Here is a 24,598-nt window from a genome sequence, read left to right as displayed (position 1 = left end):
AGTGAGAGTACAAGTTTCTTTGTGGGTGAAACTAGGTGGAAAAAAATGCAATTATTAAATATTTGCTTGGCCAATCCTTACCAGCACTTCTTACCCCCAAGTTCTTGACATCATACATAATTAAGTCAAAATCAAGCAGTAATATTTGTACAAACTGCTTTAATGTCTAGTCAAATGTATATGTTCATATATGCTGCTGTTGTCTACTATAGGACAGGGACATCTTAATCTTGTTTTCCAGAAAGTTAATATGTGGTACACCAAAAGCAGCAGTTAATGCCTGAGCAATTAGCTGTTAATGCTATTTTTTTGTCAATCTATAGATTGACACCCCCACAATCTATAGATATTAAAAAACAAAAAGGACATGTGAAAATAATAATTCTCTGTACAATACATTGGATGGAGAATCATGCTGCAGTTGATTCTGTTTCTGAAAGTCATGCAACACAGTGAAATGGAAACCCCTATTTCTTCTGGCCAAAACTAATAAGTGTAATTACAGCATAACAATTTTCTCATTATATTTAACCAGGCACTTCAGAGCAAAAAAAAAAAACCCTAACAAACCAAAAAACACACCTTTAGAGGTATAAAAGATATACTCCCAGCCAATTAGAACCATAGTTTACTTTCTTCCCTGAACCCCCCCCTTCTCCCCTCGAGGAAAAAAAAAAAAAAAAAAAAAAAAGAAAAAAGGGAGCTTAATAACACTTTGTTCTCTATACGAAAACAAAATTATCGACCACTATCTCAGAACTGTAACATTTCAGAGTGTAGCACAAACCTTACATATAGTCACAAGAACATTATGGCTTGGTAACATTCATCAGCATAGGCTAGTGTGTCCCAGCAAGAAAGCCTAAACTTGTCTGCAAAAAACTTAGCTTTTAAAACACAGTTGAATAAATAATTGAGCAAAATCTGCATTTTATGATAATGAAGTATTTGGCCTTGTTAACAAAAGACAGACCTAGAAGGAATTCAAAAGACAACACTAAGCTTGTTTGCTTGCAGCTTTGCACCATACGGTACAGACAGAAACTTGAAAAGCCACATAGTATTCAGGATAGAATTTCTGATCAAATCGCAAAAGTTACACTCTAATATTCAAGTTTAAAAGTTATGCAGAAACCAGGATTAGAACGTATGATGGTAGAGATATTCGTACTACTACTTTTAACGAATAAACCCCAAACTACAATGATAAGCTGGAAACATGAGTACGTCAAATAGCATGAAAATATAGTTCTGAAGGCACACTTTATTCGAAAATAGTGTGGACAATCTTTATTTGAAGTGTAGCACAGCATTTGTGCTACAGGAACCAGGCAATAAACCTCAGTCCCTATCAAATTCAAATTTAGCATCTATTTCTTCAGCAAGATTGTTTTATCCAATGTTATTTTATATATAAAGTCTCTAAAAGAGTCAACAGCTGTATGGCTTGTCCTTAACAATGAACATCTGTGTTCCTTTACACAACATGTATGGCCTAAGAAAAATAGCCTAAGACGGGCTGAGGAAACTGTAACTGTAGGGTCACATGCCCTTAATACCTTAACAAGGCAACCTAAAGCATGTAAACACTAAACCTAAATACAACCTAAATGTATGTCCACAAGTTTTAGCAAGTGGAACTTCACCAGTACATTTTTCAATTGCACTCCACAGTTAAATTTGATAATGGTTCATCTTTAAGTCACAAATAAAAACAAAGATGAAAAGGAAGGCAGTAAAAGACAAGGTGGTAAGACAAACACTTTTGTAAAATAACAGTTTGGGAGAGCAACGAAACCACGTCCCTGCAAAATTTCTATTTTTCTGCTTGCCTGGTGACAGGCAATTGTGAGGGCAGGAGTGAAGGAAGAACAGGAGAACCAACAGATTATCAGGATCGGTAACAACACAAATTCTTTCCACTTCTGGTATAGCTGACACCATGCCAGGGCTTATGGGTCAAAGATCATCATAAAGGAGCCAAATCTGAATCCAATTAAGTATTTTGAATGAATATGTTCTGAGTAGAGGACAGAATTTACATAATGGTATTCTAATCTCAAAGTTAATACAAGGAAAACCATTCCTTTAAAACTGAATACAAGATTTTGGACCATTTAAATAATAGTTTGCCACTAACTTCCATTGCCTAAGATAATCCTGAAATTGAGACCAATGCTTTGTAGAGAAATAAATAGTGTCTTTTTACACTTGTGTATATAGACCAAGAGAATTTTAAAAAAGAGAACGTTAAACTTGAGGAAAAGAGACAAATGAGTCTCATAACTTAAAAAAAGTTTTAAATTTCATTTTAAAATGCAAACTGTATCAAATGTTAATACTCACCTTTTTTCTCCTCAATCAATAACACCCTATTTTGCTAACAGGGGAGTCTGCAAACAGGGATTTAATAGTGAATAGTTTCAGAACACACTGCTGTACATTAAGTTGTTTAAAAATACTTATGAAACAATGGTGAGTTACAATAAGCCACAGAAACTCAAGCCATATTCTCATAAAACCATTTGGGAAGAATTGCAAATAACATAATAATGTGGCAATTTGCAATTGCATTGAGCTTTATAGAGGGGACAGAAAATTACAGCGTGTGCTTTCTAAAAAGAAATCTCCTGAAATATAATAAGTAGCTGAATTTTTTGTACCTTCCTCTGCTCTTGCACCTTCATGATCAGTCATTCTAGAAGAGGGTGACCTAGATTGATTAATGATTCCTGAAGGGATGTGGGGTATCTCATCATCGCCCAGATCAGCTATCATGTCGTGAAGTTTTGTCCTGTTGACTCCTGTAAATTAACGTCAGCAGCAAAGATTCATTTGATTGCTACCGCTTGACTTGACTGAAGTCTAAAAAGCCATTAAACTAATTAAACAAGAATAATTACTGATGGGACCTCCTTAAAATAAATACAATGCTTTGCTTTCATCTTTGTATATTAATAAAATTGATCTTTTGGAAATCAAAAGGAGGAGTTAATACATCAAATCTGAAAACTACATGCAAACAGTTTTAATTCACTAAATCAAAGAGTAACTCCTTTGTGTTCTGTAGATCTAGTCTACAATTTCCTGTGGGAGAGAAAAAAATAATCTTACAGCCCTACTGAGAAGTCAAGCCAAATATTAAAAGAACATTAACTATTAAACAAAATACATATGAATTAAACATTTGCTAATAATATTACACAACTTTAACTATACTAAACAATTTAACACTGAAAAACAGAGTGCAAATAAAAAATAAGCTTAAAAATGAGGGAAAAAGTACAGACAACTCATAATGGGGGTGCAACGAACAATTAACTTTCCCTGCTTTTGAATGGTATTTGAATTGTATAAAGTGTTTATTAAACACAAGAGCAAGAATGCTTCCACCACTGTATGAAACTTCAGAGGTATATTACCCTTATTATACAAGCATGCCTCCAGAAACAAAGCATACTGAAGTATATGTGCATTAAATTTATGATGTAGACACTAGGAAACAAGAATAGCATGTTATAATTTATTTTTTTAAATTAATAAATTCATTCCTGCTTCCACCTTACAGCTTGCACGTCAAAAAGTCAAGCTTCAATCATAAAGCGAAATTTCAGTGGCAGAATCTCTTTAAAGAAAACAATCCACAATGATGCAAGATGTAACCAGCTTTTAATTGATAAAGGAGTCCTTCCTGGGACTTCAGGCAGCTATATTGCAGAATATTTAAAATAAAAAACCCAAAAACTCAAAAACTATGCTTTTAAACTTGCTAAAATATAAGTGTTTACTATCTTTAAAAGGGCATATTAGAACTTAAATAATTTGTAAACGTGTCCATTTTTTGGTAAAGTAAGCATTACGAAACAATTTCTTATACTCTGAGGTGACATGTACCACTCATTAAAAGGAAACTGAAACTAAAACAAAGCCTTCATTCTCAAAAAAGTAAAAGGTGAATACTGTAATTACAAATGACTTATCAAAAGCAGAACTGTTCATTTAAACTGTTAAACACTAAATCATACTCTCTCAAGTAACAGCTGATCATTTCAATTTTTAGATCTCAGTGACAAAAAATGGTTAAAATTGATGTGTTAAAAAATAAATACCCATCAATAATTGAATTCTCTGGAGATAATGGAGAATTCTCTAGAGAGAAGGATGACAATGAAAAACATTTCTGGAAGTCAAATCATAGCAAAAGTATACCATCCATACCCCACGAGGGTTGCTATATAACTATTCTCATTAATACCTGCAAAACATTTTCATTTTGCCAAATAATATAGAACACCCTAGGTTCTGGGGGAGTCTGTGGGGGGGTGGGTTTGTGCTTCTGACATTTTTCTTTCTTTCTTTTATGGAACACTTCATATTCCAATTAAATCTAGGAAGGCTGCTACCCAGAAGTTGTTTGAGAATAAAAATGGCTTCCAAAAGTCTCCCATATGCAACAGAACAGATTTCTTGAGTGGTTAAGTTTCATTTCACTCTCATGTAGAAGTGAGTCTAGAAACCTGTGATCTCAGCTAATGAAGTGAGTGTAAAATAATAAAAGTGAGGAATGTCTCTTCTGCACCAACACTTTTTTTCTAATAGCCACTAGTCTGATAGGATTTCATTTCAAAGGTACAATTGCAGTCAGCAGATGAGATTTCACATAAAAAAAGTCATTCCTAAAATGACCAGGTCTCTAGACCACACAGCTTGCTTTGGTCTTTATTCCAGTTGGCTGTCGGCCAGCCACCCACGGTGACCAGCAGCAGATACATTCTTGAAGATATTATAGAGCAATCAATAAATGACATGATAAAAGTCATGACTGGTACCCTAAACTGTCTGCTTTAATATACCCTTTGCTCTCCAGAAGAAAACCCATTTGTCTCCTCCATGTTGATATGCATGAACTGCTCAACATATGGATGGAAAATGCCAAAAATGGCTTATAAACTTATTCACATCCAAACTGAAAGAGTTTTTTGGAGGTGCTTTCATACCAAACATATGCGCATGGGAAGGTTGTCTCAGAGCACACTCAGAGGTAACTAGAAGTAGTCCCCCTGCTCTGCCACCTTGAACCAGCCAGGCATTTAGTATGTCACTGATTAGGGGATTGTCAGCCTTGTCTTTTAATGTTTTTCAGTATGTTTAGTCACTTCTTGTCCGTCAGGCATAACCTCAGAACAGCCCTCAATCCATCATACAATACAGAGAGAAACTTCTTTCTGAAGTTTACAAAAGAGCAGCTGCTGTTCCCAACAACTTCTCTGTACTTCATGCTGAAAAACGTCAACATTCTGTGCCACCAACCCAGAAGACTCTGCAGATTTCTGCTTTCAAATAACTGCAAGTGTACCTTCATGTAATTGTTGAAGTATTTTATAAGTTACAAAGAGATTTTTTTAAGGATAAGAATGTGCTGTCTCTGCACAAGCAGCTATGTTCAAGGCACAAACTGGATGACCATGTTTTATTCTCAAGAAAAGACTAGGACAAAAAAACCCCAAATAAATCAGTAAACATGAACCTGTTATGAACAAAAGCAGAACACCTACAATCCCATTTCAGTGAATCCTCCTTCAGAGATCAAAAGCGAAAAAGGTAATTGAATATTCAGTGCTGAAAAGTTGTAGTCTGAGAAGCTGTAAGCAGATTTCTATTAGCTCCAAGATGTAATAGCCCAAGTCCGAATATAACACAGGGTTCCTTCTACATCAACAGGTAATGCTAATGAAGATGGTAAAATCCAAATCTGTTTTCATGCCTATCAACTATTACACTGTACTCCCAGAAATCAAGGCTAGTAAAGTGATTGGGACAGATACTCTTTCATAAATACAGAACAATTAGACTGAAGGAAAAGAGGAGGAAAGTAAAAAATGAGAAGTGTTTCAAGGATACTAAGGAAAACCAGTAAAATGATCTTCATTTTAACAGTGATGTTAAACACATACAGTTTAAGATGTGAAAACTATTTTTAAAATTGCTGAGAACACATTACTCTGACCTGATAGTATGAGATATGCATCATCTCCACTATTATGTTCTGAAAATGTGACAGACTATATCTGAAAAACAGTCATCCCCTGATTTACCTGCCAAAACTGATCTTATCAAACTTGGGCAAGAAACTGGCCTTAAATTCAGCATATTATTGTAAAAGGTAAGCCTGGTTTTGTAGAAATCAAGCCTAAATCCTTATCTATTTATCACAATGAAGTCCAGAATGGGTTGTGGTTGATTTATTATTTTTTTAAATATAAGAACTCTTCAATAAACAGGCTTTGGGTTATTTTACAGCTGATATTATAAAGGCATTTAAAGTGTGGGGTGTTTTTTTGTTTGATGGGATTTTTTTTTTCTTAAAGAGCCTTTCATAAGAAAGTAGTATTTCCACATAACATGGTGACTATTGTGACAGAAAAAAAAAAAAAGATAAAAGGGTAAGTATTACATTATGAAAACATATGTGCTGACAGAAGATGACCTAAATAAAGGTGTTCCACCCAAAAGAAAACATATGAATGCAGACTACAGAAGTAAAATAGAATCAAATCTACTTCTGTTTACTTATTTATCTCTACATTTGGAATGAAAGTTACCATACCTGGGCCAGGGCTATGAAGACCCTGTTATGAAGACAACAGTCTAAATGCAGGTTATGGTAGTTACCAGATGCACATCCAACAAAAGAACCCATTAGAATGCCTGCCCTATTATGCTGTCCTCAAAGTACTGCAAGAGGTGATAGTCAATGAATGTTTATTTGATCTTTATGATAATATATATACTGCCATGCATATAAACTCTGATGTTGCTCGAAATAAATTCTGACAAAATAAAGTCTGACAATACACTGAGAAGCAAAGTAAGAGATGAATATTCAGAATGAAGTTCATTAATGATCAGACATAAGAAGTAGAAATAAAGAAGGCCTTTGACACTATTTTCAGTCTCAGAATGTTAAAAAAGCTGAGGAAAAAAGCCTACGAATCAAAACCAGAATTTAAACAAACCTGTCCACCCTTAAATGAATATTTTTACTGTGCGTGGAGTTATCTCATTCAATTAGCTCAGTGATTTAGAGGCCAATTTTTAATCAGAAACTACTACCACGAACATGACTCAAGCGCAGAATCCCACAAGCCACCTTGTGAGACTATCTATGTGAGCTCGGGGCTTCCCAAAGGAGAATTTAAACTTAAAATCCAAAAGTCTAAACAGTGACTTACATGACCTCACAGCACTGTGACACAGTTGTCTCCTAAATATTCTCTTATGTGAACATAAGCAGGTTTCAAAATTACTTTAGATGAAGAAAATAATCCTTTAAGTTTTCATAGTGGAGCACACGTTGTCAAAGGACTATACATGTCAAATAATAATAGATGGCCAACATGTCACACCATTCATGGTACAAAACGTAACGTTATACCATTTGCAGCAACTGCAGGAAAGCGGATAGGAAGGAAAGTTTTGAGAATAATGTTGCAAAGTTAAACTTTGCAACTGGACTTCTCATATAGAATAATTACGATTTATTTTAAATGATGGTCACAACCAATTTAATCAGCAATGTAGACCGTTAAAATGCCAGTTTTCGACAAAGTAGATATTTTTGATGGCTGAGAATTATGCTCCTCTTCAAGAAATTTTAAGATTTACAGATGGAAAACCTAAAAGATGAAGGAAGCAACAACTGCAGGAAAGAGAAACACTTTCTAGACAAGCCAAAATAATGCCAGTAAAACAAATCTGGAAGTCTGAGAAGAGTTTTTCACGGAATTTATAATCCTAGAATAACACTACTCGTCCCTGTTTTACAGCTGCTTACCTTGCACAAGCCAGAAAGTAGAAACTAACCGGTGTGGCGAGTGTGAAAAGATTAGAATCGAAACAAAAGTATGGTTTCAAGAACTTTCTGTATGCAATAATCTAAAGGCACAATTTTTGAGAGATAAATATAAAAATCGCCTGAATAATTACTTAATTTTTGCCCCAGAATTCAAAACATTTGCTGTTATTTTGCAGCCACTGTGCTTCCAAAAGTCTAAAACATTAAGTTTAGTAAGAAAATGTCAAATAAAAGAAGTCTGTTTTAGTATAAAAAGGAAGTTTCTAACCCTACAAAACACTTCATGTGAATTTGGTGTCGACTGCTGATTTACATATTAAGTGAGGATACCCATTAGCACCCAGATTACTACTGTCAGTTCTAATCAAACCAAAGACTAGGTAAAAATCTTTGCTTCATCAACGATTTTCTATTTGTATGTGCGTGTACATGCGAGTCATGCAAAATTGCTGGAAAAACAATCAACATGCGCTAACTGAATTTTATATTTGTTAGATGTTACAAAGTAAATTCAAATCTTAATAATTACAGAATTCTTAATGAAGTGTAATATTTTAATATCACTTAATTTAGTTAGTACATACTCACACAATTTTTCAAATCGAGGGAAAAAAAGTATTTTTTACTAAATGTCACCAGAAACTGTTATAATATACTTTCAAAATAAAAACACTGCAAATCAAGGGGGCTTCTCTAGAGTGACATTGATTTAATAACACTTTGTCCACTAAGAGCTTTGTATAGCTGATGACATAAGTTACAAAAGCATTTTTACCAGGTACTTCAATATTGAAGTTTGGTTTAACTTACATAGTTCAAATGGGTCAACTGGTCTGAAAACTCTTACAGAGTAAAAAAAAAAAAAAAAAAAAAAAAAAACCACCAACAAAACCCCCAACCACAACAGTACCATAGTATTATACTTTTAGAAGCAGATAAAGTTTAAATTCTTCAGAAAACTTTTCAAAGTAGGAATACCCTCAAAATGCCAGTTGTTCATTATTTTTTACACTCACTTTTCAAAGCATTTAGCTCTCTTTACCTATTTAACCTTAAATTTTTTTGTGTTTTCAACATTTCTCATCTAGGAAATGGCTGTCAAAGATTTTAACATAGTCACATTCAGCAGGTAGAAAGTTAAAGTTGGTTGCCCCCGTTACAGAAAACGATGCTTAATGAAAAAAAAAACAAAAACAAAAACAAAAACAGAACTTGTGAGAAAAAAATGTCTTCTATATAGACAGGCAAAAAAAGCGTTGCATTACAAGATTCAGAATCTGCACTTACTCTTTACCCCTTTCTTCCCCTTTCGTTCCTTCTTGTACTGTTCCTTCAGTTTACTTATTAGTCCCTGGTCTACATCCCAAACCTCAGCAGTTGGGGACAGGTCATCTTTGTCTACATGCAGCATATTATTAAAAGAAAAAAAATCAGCAATTGGCAATGCAAGCTGTTGGCGATTTACTATCATAGCTGTATAAGAGCATTAATAAAAGTTCTTAATAAATCTTTACTTTAAAGGTGCAGTTTCTCAGTTTTAAGTTTACAAAATACTAAGTCTCATTTCATACAGTTTTCCACGGCACTGTATAATATCAGTTACATATTTGAAAATTGTATGTTAATTTGTTACTAAAGAGCAAACAAATTAAGCTTCATAAGTAACTGTTTATGTTAGATACTTCAAAATACACAAAAATTCATTGGTTTTCAGGAACAATTACTGCATCTTTAGAAAGACAGAGTTAAGAAATTATTCAGCCAGTGTTGAATAAGCAAATAAAAGTATTCATGCTATATCACTCATGAAAATGCAAGCTGAGTAAGTCAGTGCCAGTTTATTCATGAAGACCACCATGCATCCTTTCGCACTCATTCTACATGCACAAGAAAGAAACCTTGGTCCTACATATAACCAGAGAAACAAGTCTATAAATACAGCTTTTTACATAAAGATGAAGAAAAATAATTCGCATCGGTGAATAAATTGACATCCCACTGCATTCCAGCAATTAAATTAGGAGAAATACAACATTTCACAGCAGTTTCAGAAGACATGTCTTTTTCTGTTTGACAAATATTGCAGGGTTAATTATTCTCCAAGAAAAGTCAAGTCTCCGCTCTGCTAAACTATCCTTCTCAAACATTTCTGGAAGCATAGAATTAGTAAAAGGATAAACTTCTTTCTAAGACAAGGTAAATCTAACTGAAAGACAACTAGGCAGCAACCAAACTTGATTTGTGTGCCAGTTACGCTTATGCGTAAATTCTTTAGACATAAAATACTAAAACTAAGTTCCTCAGTTCCCAACTTCCAATCACACCTATGACAGCAGTGTTTTCATAAAGTGCACAAGAGGAGCCATACACAGCAGAGACAAAGAAACGTGCATTTAGGATGCAAACCAGGAGGAGTTATTCCAAGTACATGTTTCATGACAAAACATGACAACGAATGAGAAGATATCCTAGGATACTGACGCATCTACCAGAAGACCATCATTCAAATAGGGCTGATCAATGACAAAGAGAAACAATCTTGATCAAAGAGGTGGAATATAGAAACAGCAATGGTGGTGAAGGTGTGAAACGGGAAGCATAACAGTAGAGTCCCCTGAGCTGTCCACAAACAAATGTGGAGAGGGGAACGGAACAATGACATCCTACACCAAACTGCAGCTACAACTACCAAACTGCAAACACAAAGACCTCAATCTTTATGAATGCAGGGCCAAAACATTGACTGAGAAGAATAGTGATTAGTCAGGAAATACAAGAGGCACAGAAAGATAAGTCAGAGGATATGCCCAACCAAAGGAGGAAGGAAATTAGGAAAACAACAAAAAATCTCCTAAAACCCAATGAAAGGAAATTCAGTTAAGAACAAATTAAATATCTATATGTATCCAAAGCACCATTAACAAAAGGAAAAAAATCAGCTAGGTTGCAGTGTTGCAGAGAAGGATTTAGGGATTAAACTGAACCAGTTTATATGAACTGAACCAGAACATATGTAACAGCAATGTAATGCTGTTGTAAAAAAAAAAAAAAAAAAAAAAAAAAAAGCCACAACAAAACTGTCATTCTGATGTTTTAAAAGGTGTGGTGTATTAAATCAGGAGTAGTCCACATAATTCAGTGATGGTGATGACAAAATTGAAGTAACATGTCCAGTCTGTGTTCTACACTACAAGTTTAGAAAATGTCTGTAGATTGCAAAACAAACATGGCATTTAGGTATCAAGACAAAGTATTTGAAGGAACTGGGCTCTTTCAGTCAACAGGAAACACGTAAGCCTGCAAGCATAAATACTCAAAAACAATGCTATCAGCTGCTGAAATGTAGGTTGTAAACAGAAAACTAGATAAAACACTAACTCTGATTACCCAGAGAGGCTGTGAAATGCATCTCAATGAAGATTTTTAGGAAAACCCAGTAGTGTTTCTCTCAGGTATGCCTAGGTGTACTTCGCTATTTCAGAACAGAGCCATGTAACTAGAGGACCTCCGTAATTCCCCCCTAGTAGTGAATTGCCTGCAGTGTTTATAACCCACACTAAACTGACATCAGGCAGTGCAGAGGATCCAGGATGTCCACCAGTGGACAATACCATTTAGTGGAGAAAGGATTTTTTGTTTGTTTAAAAGATGACCCAAGAGAGTCTGAATTCCAGTCACACTCTGCCACACAGAATTCTGGGCACAATCAATCATTCTCTACTCATGGTCCATCTGTAAACAGAACTTTTGCATTTCATGGAGAGGAGAAATGCAGTGATGAACACATAGTTAGCCACTGAAATCATAAGCACAATAAAAAGACTTCTTATGTAACATAATATATAATAATATGTATTTATTCCTGTTTGCTTAAGCAAACAGAAGTTCTATATGCATCTTTTTCTTGATGATACTATATCACCACACAGCATTTATAAATTTTTGATCTAAAAATGTACATTCATTTTTGAATGTGCTGCATGCTTTAATTCTTTATTTAACGCTGTTTGAATTTGCTCATCTTTCACTATTTTGAAGATAAGCTGTTCCTAAGTAAAACATGTTGCATGACAGGACACTTTAAATCACAATGTCTGAAAATAATTGAAGACTCAAAGTATATTAAATGAGGCACACACAAAAAAAGTATGTGTTCATAAAGAGCCATATTATAGGAAGGAAAAAAGCAACTCAAACTTCCACACTCAGTGGCCGGTTTGCAGAAGTCTGCAATAGCAAAAATGTAACTATCAAATTTGGTGATGAAATATTTTAGCATATCTGAAGTTAGACCTATGGATAATACTTCGACAATTAAATATTGAAAGTAATAATAAAGCAAGACTAGGCAATAGGTTTAGAGCCTAAATATCAGAACTTTGGTTTCCAAATACTAAATAAAAGCATTGTAAAGAAAGATACATGTAAACATTTACATTTTTTGAGAAAGCCTAGATCTTTGCAAGAATAAGAAGTGATAGACGGATGCCAATGACAGGAAAACTAAAACAGGAAGAAACAAAAAGCTGAGAAGAAAACAGAACAGAGCAACTATTTACATTAGGAAGATAAGAAAAATATGAATTATAACTGAAATACTAAAGTTGATGGTTGATGCAACTGTTTAGAAAGTAATGGCAAGTATTCATTTAAATGAAGCTCCCCATCCAAAATTAATAAATAAATGGATGGACCTGGAGATGTCAAGTAATAACAGCTTCACAGAGTTTAAAATAATGTGACAGGCCAAGATAAACTGGTTTAGGCAACGTATTATTTTATTTTAGAAGACATTTAAGTGGGACAATATTTGAAATGTTATTTTTGATAGGTAATAAAGCAGCATTGACTTTAAATGTTTCAGATTTACACACTGATCTTTAAAAAACTGACACTTAACCCCAAGGCCTGATAGATTGCATCTTTGAACATCCACTTAAGGAAAGAACAGCTGTACTAAAATGGGTGACATACTATGAAAAAAGCATTGCTACTACAGTTGGAAGTATGTCTTCTGGCTCATTTAAATAGTAAGTTAGTACAAAACATACAATGAACTTATGGATATTGTCTTCATATGGCAAAACTCAGAACACATACCTTTTGTTTATTTCCTCCTTCCCACTTCCTTACCTCAGACACGAGCATTTTGGTAACAATGGAATTACTGCAGTTAAACCAGTTGTCACAAAAAAAGCAGTCACAAGTGTGTACAAACTCGCAAAATGGTCTGCCTCGCTTCTGCTATGGGTTCACTTAAACTGTAATAAAAGACATTCAAACTGTTCTCTGAAAAGCATGGCGGGCCAATTTGATTTTTAAAATATATTTTTAAATTTTATTGTATTTTATTTTTAAGTTTGGGACAGCTACTGAACTGCTCGAAAACAAGTTTGAAAAAATTTAACTTGCAAAGTCAGTATTGCAAATAAATCAGAATCCCCCCATTCTGGGGAATTACCTGAGAAGATGACAGAGATATAACACACTGGAAAGTAATCTTGGAAAACAATGACTTGGAATTTCAACGGACAAGCTAGTTCAGTAAGTTTCAGCAGTCTGCTGTGAAAAAATGGATAAATCTTTGACTGCACGAATTATAGGATCAAGCTGTCTTTCCTTCTACATACAATAGTGGTAAGACTGATGCTAGAACCAGAACTTTCTGCGTCACTATGCATTGGAAGGGATGTTGCAAACAAAGTCAAAACCTTGGCTTCAGGGCCTGTGAGACGTCTTATGCTGACAGATTTGCCTGTTTAGCAAAATAAAAAGATGTCCAAGAAACTAACTAAATAATATCGCCTTCAAAGGGGAACAACACCAAGCAACTAAAATGCTTCTAAAAATAGATAGGTGCCAAAACTAGAGGTAACAGTTTGTCCAGCTTCATCTTCCAAGTAGAAATAAGACTGAGTTTTAAAAATAAAGGTGACTAACCCTTTGATATTAATTTCCAGGAAGGAATGCTTTCTAATGCTTGGTACCTTCAAAATCAAGACTGGATAATTTTCCTGGAAGATGTGCCAGTATTTTGATTTCTGTAGATCTTTATATTCTGTTTGCTCACTGAGGTGTTTATTTAAATAAAAGTATGAAAAATTCATTGTCTCAATGACATAAAATGGTCAAACAAGATGATCTAGTGGCTCTTTTTGGCCTTACAATGAAAGACTTACAGTATGCAACCACAAAATTGCTTGTACCACAGTTCAGAAATTAAGATGGTCAATTTTACATTTCAAGGCAGACGTGAATTACTTGGTTCATTATTCTTTTTCCTACCCAAATTCTCTCCCTCTTTCAATTTCTTCTTTTGAAACATGTAGGCTCCAGGGGTTTCTGACTTAGCATATTTTGTTTCACATCAAATTAGTAACCTACTTAATTTTATTATCTACTCTAAAATTAAAATAAACAAATAAAAAGTTGAGCCAGTACAAAAGTATTTTTTGATTCTACTAATGCAAGCCACATTGGCAATAACAACTAAAAATCTCATCCAGAAAAAACTAAGCATACTAATTGCACATTTTTACAAGTACACCAAAGAAATTCATTTAACTTGAGCACAAAAAGTTTAAAGCTCCTGATCAGAAACAAACAGCAAAAGAAACGCCCAAAAATCTAGATTTGAAAGCAAATTTAATTCAGGTGTAAAAACATTCAGAATCCTAGCCTTTCTTATTCAAGAAAGAAAATATTCTCCTCTTAGTTTTGGAATCAAAACCAAAACAAATGTAACTGTAATTGTATCTGTGGCAACTACGACAGTGTGTATATATAGATATATGTGAAAGTTTCAGTATCCAATACATTATTATCTAAGCATGAGCTTTTGATCATCACAATCATCCACACATCCACACCATCTTAGCAGGTATTGCAACTCTTATGTACTATCATGAACAAGTATTCCTTTATTTCCAAATTCTTTTGTTAGCATCTTACCCCACTCTGTTCCATCTCCTGAACTTCGAGCTTCTCCAGCTCCTTCACCATCTTCAGCTGTCACTAAAAAATCAAATTCTTTCAAAGCTTCTTCAGTATCAGGGTCATCTGTAAGGTCAGCAGCTAAACCTTCATTACCAATCTGCAAGCAGATAAACATATTTCTGCATTTGAATCATGAACAGTTTTTTCTACTCAAATATTTCAGTTAGAAGTAATATAGATTACTCTGAGTACCTGGTTGCAGTGGAAAACATTTTTCAACATGAAATGCAGAAAAAACCCACTTAGAGTCAGATGTAGAGCTGCTTATTAAAAAAAAAGCACAACACAGTCTAGTGGATCATTAGGAAATGAAAAGAATACTGACACTAGGTTTAACAAGAAAAACAACCTCATACATCCCAGTCTTCTTTTTTTTTTTTTTTTTAAATTTAAAAAATATCAATTGGAAAATTTTGTTGATTTTCTTGCAATATCAATAGCTCTGCAGAGAAGCTTTACAAACAGTTTTCTACTGATCCAGAAGCCTTTTTTCCCCCTTTTGCTTTCCAGTTCTATTTCAGTGTTAAGCATAAGCTTGGAAAATACCATGCTTTCAGAAAAGTGTCTTTTTACTAGTTCTACCACACCTTCACCTTAAACAAAACAAACAATCCCCCTACCAGGGCATCAGTGAAAAGTTTTCATTCATTCTGCAGGTGAAGAAAATTTCCATGTGGGGTTATGTTATGTTTCTATGACTTGCACAATATTCTTACACTTCTGCAGAAAGAGGCAATTTTTACAAAGATAACTAAAAATTATCCTTCTACTTTATATAAAAAACAATCTTTGTCAAGAGTCAAAAAATGACTGTAATATCTTCACATGTGCTTGGAGATTTACTTATTAGGTTATCTTTTTATCAGACTATCTACTGCCTTAGAAAAAAAAAAAGATTCAACTGATTGCTTGATAAATCTGTTTACCAGAAGTACAAGCTAATACCAAAGGTATGGTGGAAAACCCTTCCTGAGAAGTCAAGCTGGGAGATTAAGACTTGCATCAAGCCGAGGTAATGCTGCTATCTATTTAAGAAAATTCAATGCAGCCAGAGGGGCCATCATGCTACAGAATACTCTATTGAGCAAATGCAATGAAACTGTCCGTACAACGTTCATAAATCAACCTCTTTACATAAAGAAACCCCAAGACAGGGAGACTTTTCCAGTACAGGAGAAAAAGAACTAAAAAGGAACAGGTAATATAGTCTATCCTACCTAGAAAGCTGCTCACAGAGTGGAAAACTAAAGAGGAAAATAAAACAGAACAAAACTTAATTGAACCTTAAACAGAAGGTTATTGGAGACAAGTCTCTGCTAGGGTCTTAACATATTTAGTAAAAAGTTGCACAAAAGGAAGAATTAAACATGTATTTGGCATGGAACCCTTTTTTTTTTTTCCCCATTACATAATTTAGTTTCTTCTAAGGAACTGTCCCTACCTTCTCCAAAATTCAGAAAGGATGCACATTGTATTGTGCTAAATTTGCCTCATACAGGGACTCAAAGTATGCAGAGAAGCTAGGATGGCCAAATCAATTATCTCTTTCATCAATTAATTGACATTTGCAAACAGGTTGGTTGGCTGTTTTCAAGGTAATATTAACTAAACCACCAAATTTACCAATAATGCATCTGCTTACAATCCATTCAGATAATGAAGGTACAACAACAAATGTTTTAACATGGCACATTTACAATAATCTAGGGGAAAAAAAAAAAATTTCCCTTTTTAAAGTGGATTTCAGATCTATATTAAAAAAAAAAAAAAATTCTTTTACTTTGTGTTTCTTATTTATCCGGTGCTTTTCTTTTCCTTCTGCAATATCTTCTATCATGTCACTCTCTTCTTCTTCATCACTATCATCTGCGTTTTCTAAGAAGTTAAATGTTTCAAGAACATCACCAGAATTCCTACATAAATAAAAACATTAACAGAGAATCCATTTTACTTGCTGAAGAGATTTTAGAAGGTTAATCAGATTAAATGCAATTGCTACCTAACAGCTTAACAGCTTTGCAACTAGCAAAAAAACAAGAAATGGTTGTATGAAGAAGTTTCTACAGCTGCCTAATTTCTTATTATAAAAGCACCACTCACCAGAATCTTTCCTTAAAATAACAACTCCAAAGTAGTTATATGACATAAATCCAGCCTCAATACACTATGTATTTTCCTGTATACAATACATACCTATAGGTATGTTATATAGGTACATATGTTCCTATGTATAATAAATTTCAGTTAAGTTCATAACCATTTGTAGTCAGCTACACTCACAGGTGTTCAGAGACTCTAGAGTTGCAAGTTCAATGTGAACTGGCCAGTACATATTAATGACTAAGTAAAACATACTTAAACTTGATGTATTTTTTATCTCTTCACTTACCTTTTGATTTCCTGTCCCTTTTGTTTTGATGAAGGAGATTCACCCCCATTGAGGATTTGTTCTAAGTTCTTTGTCTCTACTGAACCATTTGGTTCTGAATTGGAGAGCCCAAGCAAAGACCTTACCCGCTGGGAGCGTACATCCAATATTGTATCTGTATAACCGACTTCCTGAAGATACCTAGATGCATTAAGAGAAGAAAGAAAGGGGAAAGCGTATTTGAGGGAAAAGGAAAGAAATTAGTATTGACTGTTAAAAATTAATGCCACTATTACATCATTTATGGAAAATAAGCTTCATCATTATCCATCTCATGTGGAAAATCTTACTCTAGACTGCTTAAAGCTCAAGACTAAGAAGTCCTGAAAAATGAACCACTATTTGCACACCTCAATTACTCTGTTTCATAAAGTAAACATATATACAGCTCCTCATACTTTAGGGAAAAGTTTTAATTCAACAAATGTTACTTACTGTCTTAGTAACTGTCTGCCTTGCTTCCAGGTCAATTGGCTATTTTGAGGTACTGCAGGAACCTCCGTATCTTTGGTTTCTTCTGAAAGATATAGTGTCATAGTTGGGTGGGGTTTTTTGTTCTGTTTTTTTGTTTTGTGGTTTGGTTTTTTTTTTTTTTTTTTTTTTTTTTTTAAAGATCAATTTACTTTTTACAAGACACCAATGAAACTAAAAGCAAATCATAAATAAAAGCTTTAAATTAGATACAGTCTTATGCAGTTTTTTAATTAAAAATATTTTTTCAAATTCTTTTCTGAAGCATCAAGCAAATAATTTAACAAAACAGAATCAGTTAAAAAATCCTGACCCCTTACATGCAGAAAAGGAACTAGAAAAAATATTTAACTTATACAAAAAAGAAAACCTTGCCCTGATCAGCTGAAGTGTTACTGCTAAGAAAACAGGCTATATCTCTTTTACAAAGCAGAGATGCTTAGAAAGCAACATGGAAAATATAGTTAAAATAAGAGAAGCAGTAGCATATACCAGCATTTGAAGAAAACGAACATGTCAAGTTTAACACAAATTCCATCAGTTTACTATCAACAATTAAAACCCTGACCCACTGCACTTTTACTATGGCAGAGCCTATAAAACATGGTACAAGCCAATAGTTTAAGGATTTTAACATCTAACTTATACTGCTGTTAAACACATGAAAAATCCCATCAAGCAAGAAATATGAATAATGATGTCTAGTTTCAACCAGGTATAAAGTACTCAAAATGTGGCACTTCTAAAGCAGAAAACAAACAAATCAACCCAAAAAAAGGGAGGAAAAAATAAAAATATGTAGACCACAATTTTAAGGCATATTACACAAACACAGGCCAACAGTATGACTTCCCAAAGACCTACATTTCAAGAGAAGCCACATGCAATTCTGCTTATTAAATAGTCCAACTGCAATATTATGAACAGTAAAACTGTTACATTTAACTTTATATCTACATTACAAAATCAGATGCACTCCAGAGTACCAATAAGGATAGCCTAATTTTTCTCTTAGGACTTTTTTCCTTGATTTAAGATAAAAACAGAAGCTCAACATTTTTTCCAGGCCAATGCAGTACAATTTTTTTCCCCCCATTCTTTAAAAACTAGCATCCTATAAAAGCACAAAAACCCAACAGTATTTCTTATGTTTATTTTGCACTTATGCTTTCCTTCTGGATTGATAGCACAATGGCAAAAAAATATTAAATACTTCAAGAAGGGGTATTATAAACAATGAGAAGCAGCAGCTAAATAAGGAATTGTGTAACTTTATTTAAAGCTTTCTTCGACATTCAGAGCTCTTTCAAAAAAGGAAAGGCCAATTAATTTTGATTTTCAAACTAAACAATATTTACCCAATATGAAACCTTTCCTAGACATCTTCTCTATAACACACCTAAGGGGGGGCTGGGGGAAGAACGAAAGCCACAATAAATTGAACAGAGCAAACCTAGAAAAGTGTATAAACAAATTGTACTAAAACAGGCTATTGTAAAAAAGTTACCTGATTCAAAAGTTGGCATTTTCAAGTCACCTTGGTTCAACTCTGTGCCATATTTTAATTTATGATATTTTGCCCTGAAAAGTATGCAAATGTTTAACAAATTAGCATACAATGCTTTTATCAACTAAAAACATTCTACTATTCCCATTTAAAACAACCATACTAACACAATACAATTTATCCAAATAAAACTGTTGTGATAATTATTGCATCATACAATGATTTCTAGTTTTTCAAGAACACAGTTTTGAGATAACCTTCTTGCAATTATTCACAATTATCAAATAACTTACAGATGAGAATTTAGTATGTTCTCCAAGAATGTGGTTTTTTTCATGTGTGTCAGATACTAAGAGAACCTTTCAAAAACCAGTAGGTTCAACTATTTAGCAAAGGTTATTTTTTCAGTTGTAGCACTGCCATAGCTAGCCAATCGCACTACGATAAATGAACCTCACATTTGTGATTCCTGCCTATTTGCCACCTTCCATTTCCTCTTCAATTTCCCTCCTGCTCTGTTTTTGCTTATGATAGAGATCTTCCCCTCTGAAGAACCACATTAGAGTACTAGATGCTCTCATCACATGTATTCTCATACTGGTTTTCTCTTTCCCATTGACTGGAGGCTTAGCTTCCAATTCCTGCTCAGGCCACCTATGCAAACATGCCTCACTCCTTCCCGTCTCCTGATCTCTGATCCCCTAACCTCTTCTTCTCCATCACTTTTTTAAAAATCAATCTTGGTGATACTATTTCCATGCAGGTACGCATGAGCTTTCCAAATTCTATTCTCTACCAAAGCTGCCCACCAAAATGTCTTCAGCTGCCTTTACCTCCAGGAATATCACATGAACTACCTACACCTATATCCTGGAATTCTCTAACTTTATCCTAGACCTTTCACAATTTGACTTTTGCCTCATAGACTCTCTGCAAAAATAATAAAAATCTCATGGAAAAGAGCTCTAAATCTTCTGCAGTAGAGTCAAGGTAAAAGATCTCTGTAAAAGAGTTAGCAGCCACATTTTAAAGAAGCGTCTATAAAATACAGCTGTCTTCATAATTCTAAATTAAACATTTGACCAAAGTTTTCAGAGTAACTGAACTGTAGCTAGCTCCCACCAATTTTAAAGACTACTCTCAAATATGAAACTTCAAGAAAAGATACATAATGGAACATGTGTTGGACAAAACCAAGGATTTCCAACAAATCTTCTTCTCAAATGGCTGAAAAGTTTTTCAAAATTGAAGGTAAAAGTTCATCTCAAATGTTGCCTGATGTATTTGATGGCATATAAGATTTTCTTCTAAATTATGGAAGTTTCTGCTAAAATTTCAATTAGGAACAGTCTCATTAACAAACTGTCAGTAGATGGCACTATTGACCCTTTACAGTAATATAAAATTCCACATTTCATAGCTATTACATTGTAACTAAAAAACTGTAAGGCTCCTGAAGGCTAGGTATTTGTGTGACCTCAGTCTGACTGACTGCCAATAATAATTTTTTTAAATTATTTATGAATACGTTCATATTTCATCCATGCACAAGTAAGACCCTCTACCCCAGGTGCTGTCTTTTAACTGAGAAACAAAGCTTTGTTCCACATTGTAATAGGGCAGTGTTCCACCAAGCTTCCCAGATAAAGCGTACATACTATGATTTATATGCCCTATAAAGTACTGTACATTTGGGGGGTAAAAAAAAAAAAAAAAAAAAAACAAAAAAAAAAAACAAAAAAACAAAAAAACAAAAAAACAAAAAAACAAAAAACCCAACCCAACAATCAAAATGAAGATAATTACAAAACTGTGAAGTTAAAGCTGACAAAATGTTTTTGCTCAATTCATAACTGAAGCCAATAAAGCACTGTAATTGAAAAGCCAACCTAAACTTGTTCAATTTACAGCTGTGGCAAATAGTATTTAGGAGCAGTTGTTCCATTTTGGAGCTACAATTTCAAAAAATTAAAATTCTGCTTTTATTGTTCATTAGAGAAGATAATGACATATCTGATCTAAAATTATACCAATGACTAGCCACTACAAATAAGCCAAAAATATTGCTGCATGTAATGAGATCAGTTACGTCTTTCACATCACATCTGAGGCTCAACTTCAATTTTACAGTGAGCAATTAATCTTATTAAATTCCAGTAAACTATATATTTGCACACGTATTCCTCTCCGCATTGTCACGCAAACAAGGGTAATTATTACATATCTTAAAAATCACTAACAAGCTACAGTGTTCTTGGGAAGTCAGTGATGTTACTCCCCTACACCACACAGTAACTGAATTCTACAAGAGACATCTTTTGAATCCTCTGAGTATTCACTTGCTATTCTTCTAAGGCTAGGTTTCATGAGTGAAAAAAATAAGGAGGAGAAACAACACCCTAAGTTGATTTAACTGCTTGCTGCTATTTAACTGTTGAATCCTACCACTCAGTTGCAAGGATGTAAGCCAGCTCCCGTCCAAACCCCACAAAGTCAAAATATAGCCACAGTTTTATGATCTCAGCAAGTCTTATGAAACAGCACTATGCTAATGAAGCTTGGAGTAGAGTGGTTCAGAGTACACAAGAGAAGAAATCTTTCTGGGTCTGCAAATCACCATAAAGGAATATCCACTAGCTACAGAAAAAATCCCATAGATATAACTACTTAAGACCTAATTTTATTACAAAAATACACACACAACTACCAAAATATTTAAGGACATTAAAATAACAAACCACATTTTACTTCTCTAAAACATTATCACACCTGTTGCACACATACTTAAATACTAGAAATATCAAACTATTTTGTAACTACTACTGCATTTTATTTAATCTTACACACTGATGTCCTGTTTTATACCCTTTTTCTGAGAAATCATGACAGTCATCATTGTCTGAATGAGTTTGTTTCTGACTCCCTATAATGTGATATTTCACTGCATGAAACTTTTTGACGCCATCAGGGAGTGAGCAACAAGAGGAAGAGAAAGGGGGCGGAGGGAATCAGATGCAACACTGAAAATTGATGTCAACGATTTTCAGATCTGAAATTCTCAGAATTTATTTTACTTTGGGGCTGGTTTCTTTCCATTAGTTGTGATTCTTCACTCAGAGGAACAATGGCAAAAAAATAATGTTTATTATCCTGAACTCTTCATTCAGTGTAACAACCAAGAAACTAACGTACTGTCAGTAAATCACCCAAGAACGATAAGTCAGTACCTGCTTGCTTTCCTTACTCAATCCATCATACTTTTGCAATTAGAGCCCCTCAAACTACAGGCATTTGTAGCAAAAAATAACAGAAAGCTTCCTCGTTGCCTCCCACACATTCACCAATCAACCCGAGTTTCAGTTCCTGTTTTTAGCAATCTACATGACAATTCTGGCTGGGACTTAAGCAAGGATTTTCCTCTGGAAAAGTATGCAGTGTTGGCTTGTACCCACTAGCCGCAAGAACTAAAGCAAACTGTATGCTTCTGCTGTCCTGCTTCTGTTGCACATATGATGACTAGTTTCTTGCCCCTCAGATGAATTTTGGAATTTCATGGGAAGTCAAACTACAAAAGCAGCTGCATTTCAGAGGAAAGCAGGTTTCCCCAATGCCATTCATCTTTAAATTCTGCATTCTGTTACATGATGGCTTCACACTCCAGCTGTAATTAACTGCCTCGGATTTATCTCAATAAGTAGGCAATCCTCACAGCCTTATGGTGTACACCTGCAGAAAGTCTCTACGTGCAGCAGGGGAAGTTTATTATTGCCAAAGTAACAAAAATGTTTTCCTTCAACTTCAGAAAGTTACTTACACCCAAGACACTTGGGTCTGCCATAACAGCACATTATTCCTTTGATATGTTCAATGTTCTTTAAAGGAAGAGTACACACCCCCCAACACTTTACATACTTTTCATCTGCCCTGAATCCAGAGTGACTTGCACATTACCGGTATGATATAACAATGCAACTTTTAGTCTTACGCTGGTTGGAAACCTTGAGTTACTTTCCATTTTGAGCACAGGGCTGAATGAAGAAATAGATCCTTTCTGCTTATTACTTCACCAGAAAACACATGATGTGCCAATACGGCTTTCTGTATGAACTTACTCTGTTTTCTGAAGCACCTTTATACTGGACACTTTACACAGAGGTATGTAGCCATCCTTGCCAAAACATTAGTTTCTAACATGAAACCAATTAATCAGAGTTATTTCTGTACTACTCACTTATTCATAGTACTAATTCATAATGTAAAATATATTTAGACATACTTACTCTTGGGCAACAAACTTAAAGATGTCCAAATGAAGCCTCACTACATTTTGCTACAAAATTTTAAGGTTTACTCTGGCAGGAACTTTCCCCTCAAATTGAAATAAACAAATAAAGGCTACCTATTTTGTTGCCTGATCCTCAAGATGTTTACACTGTTAGATTCAGCTACTTTTTAAGAGTAAGATAAAAATAAATGTAAGAATTGAGTCCACTACTGGAAGTATAGGCACAAGAAGATTATTTTCTTAGTGTTTTTGCAAAATTAACTACTAATTTTGGTCAAATGAAATAGCCAGGCAACAGAAGAGCATGTAGGTTTGGATGACATTAGCCTGCATGGACTGAACGGAATTTTAAAGCATTAAATTAATGCTACAGAAAATGCACCTACTGAGACTAGAAATTCTAGCTTCTACCACATGAAGAAACAATACTTCAAAATGTAATATTAACTTTTAAGGGATTCTGTTCTGCCACAAAATATAGTTTTCATCATGCAACACATACAAAATAGTTCTAGGGAATCAGAAGAACGATATTTCATCCTTTAAAGTTTAATACCACTGAAGAGCAGGTAAAGGTATAGTAATAAGGTATAAATGTTTTTGGAACATTTATTCTTACTTAGTATATCATTAACTCAGAAAAGGGAAACTGTCCAATTTGAACTTTCTGTGTTTAAGACATGAGTTCAAACAATTTGAAAATTACGCAACTTTTTATTATAGCAGACACTAAAATTTATCAGAAAACATAGTGTAAAGATGACCAACCATAAATACAGTTTATATAAGTAATTGTAGAATCATCTAGTAAAGATAGTTTACATCACATGATGGAACTTTTACTCTGTAAAGTCTTCCAGGTCAGATAAAAGCTGAACAATTTGCATACCTACCTTTCTTGTTTTAATGCATATTCTAACATTTTTATTCTTCTCACTAAATCTTTCTTCAAATTTTCTTGACCCTTTCTTTCCCCTTGTAAAAATGCTATCCGAGCCTGAAAACACAAAAAAACAAAAGATAATGGATTTTATTCCATTCTGTTCCCAAAACAAA

General features: G+C 34.2%; 1 protein-coding gene across 4 annotated transcripts in view; it reads right to left on the bottom strand.

Annotated features, from left to right (window-relative positions):
* STRN3 (striatin 3) overlaps positions 1–24,598 on the bottom strand; it is a 63,166-nt gene that overhangs the window by 16,387 nt on the left and 22,181 nt on the right. The window contains exons 2-9 of one of the 4 annotated variants that reach the window (XM_082318529.1): positions 24,436–24,539; positions 19,258–19,331; positions 17,715–17,796; positions 17,241–17,420; positions 16,632–16,764; positions 14,807–14,948; positions 9,143–9,253; positions 2,664–2,804 (exon numbers count right to left, since the gene is read on the bottom strand). In XM_082318529.1, the coding sequence (XP_082174655.1) occupies positions 2,664–2,804; positions 9,143–9,253; positions 14,807–14,948; positions 16,632–16,764; positions 17,241–17,420; positions 17,715–17,796; positions 19,258–19,331; positions 24,436–24,539 (967 nt within the window). The remainder of the gene's footprint in view (positions 1–2,663; positions 2,805–9,142; positions 9,254–14,806; positions 14,949–16,631; positions 16,765–17,240; positions 17,421–17,714; positions 17,797–19,257; positions 19,332–24,435; positions 24,540–24,598) is intronic. The other 3 variants (XM_082318530.1, XM_082318531.1, XM_082318532.1) reach the window with 3 other exon arrangements.

Source organism: Platalea leucorodia (assembly GCF_965183815.1).
Source record: "Platalea leucorodia genome assembly, chromosome: 7".
Classification (NCBI taxonomy): domain Eukaryota; kingdom Metazoa; phylum Chordata; class Aves; order Pelecaniformes; family Threskiornithidae; genus Platalea; species Platalea leucorodia.
This window is presented reverse-complemented; position numbering and strand designations above follow the sequence as displayed.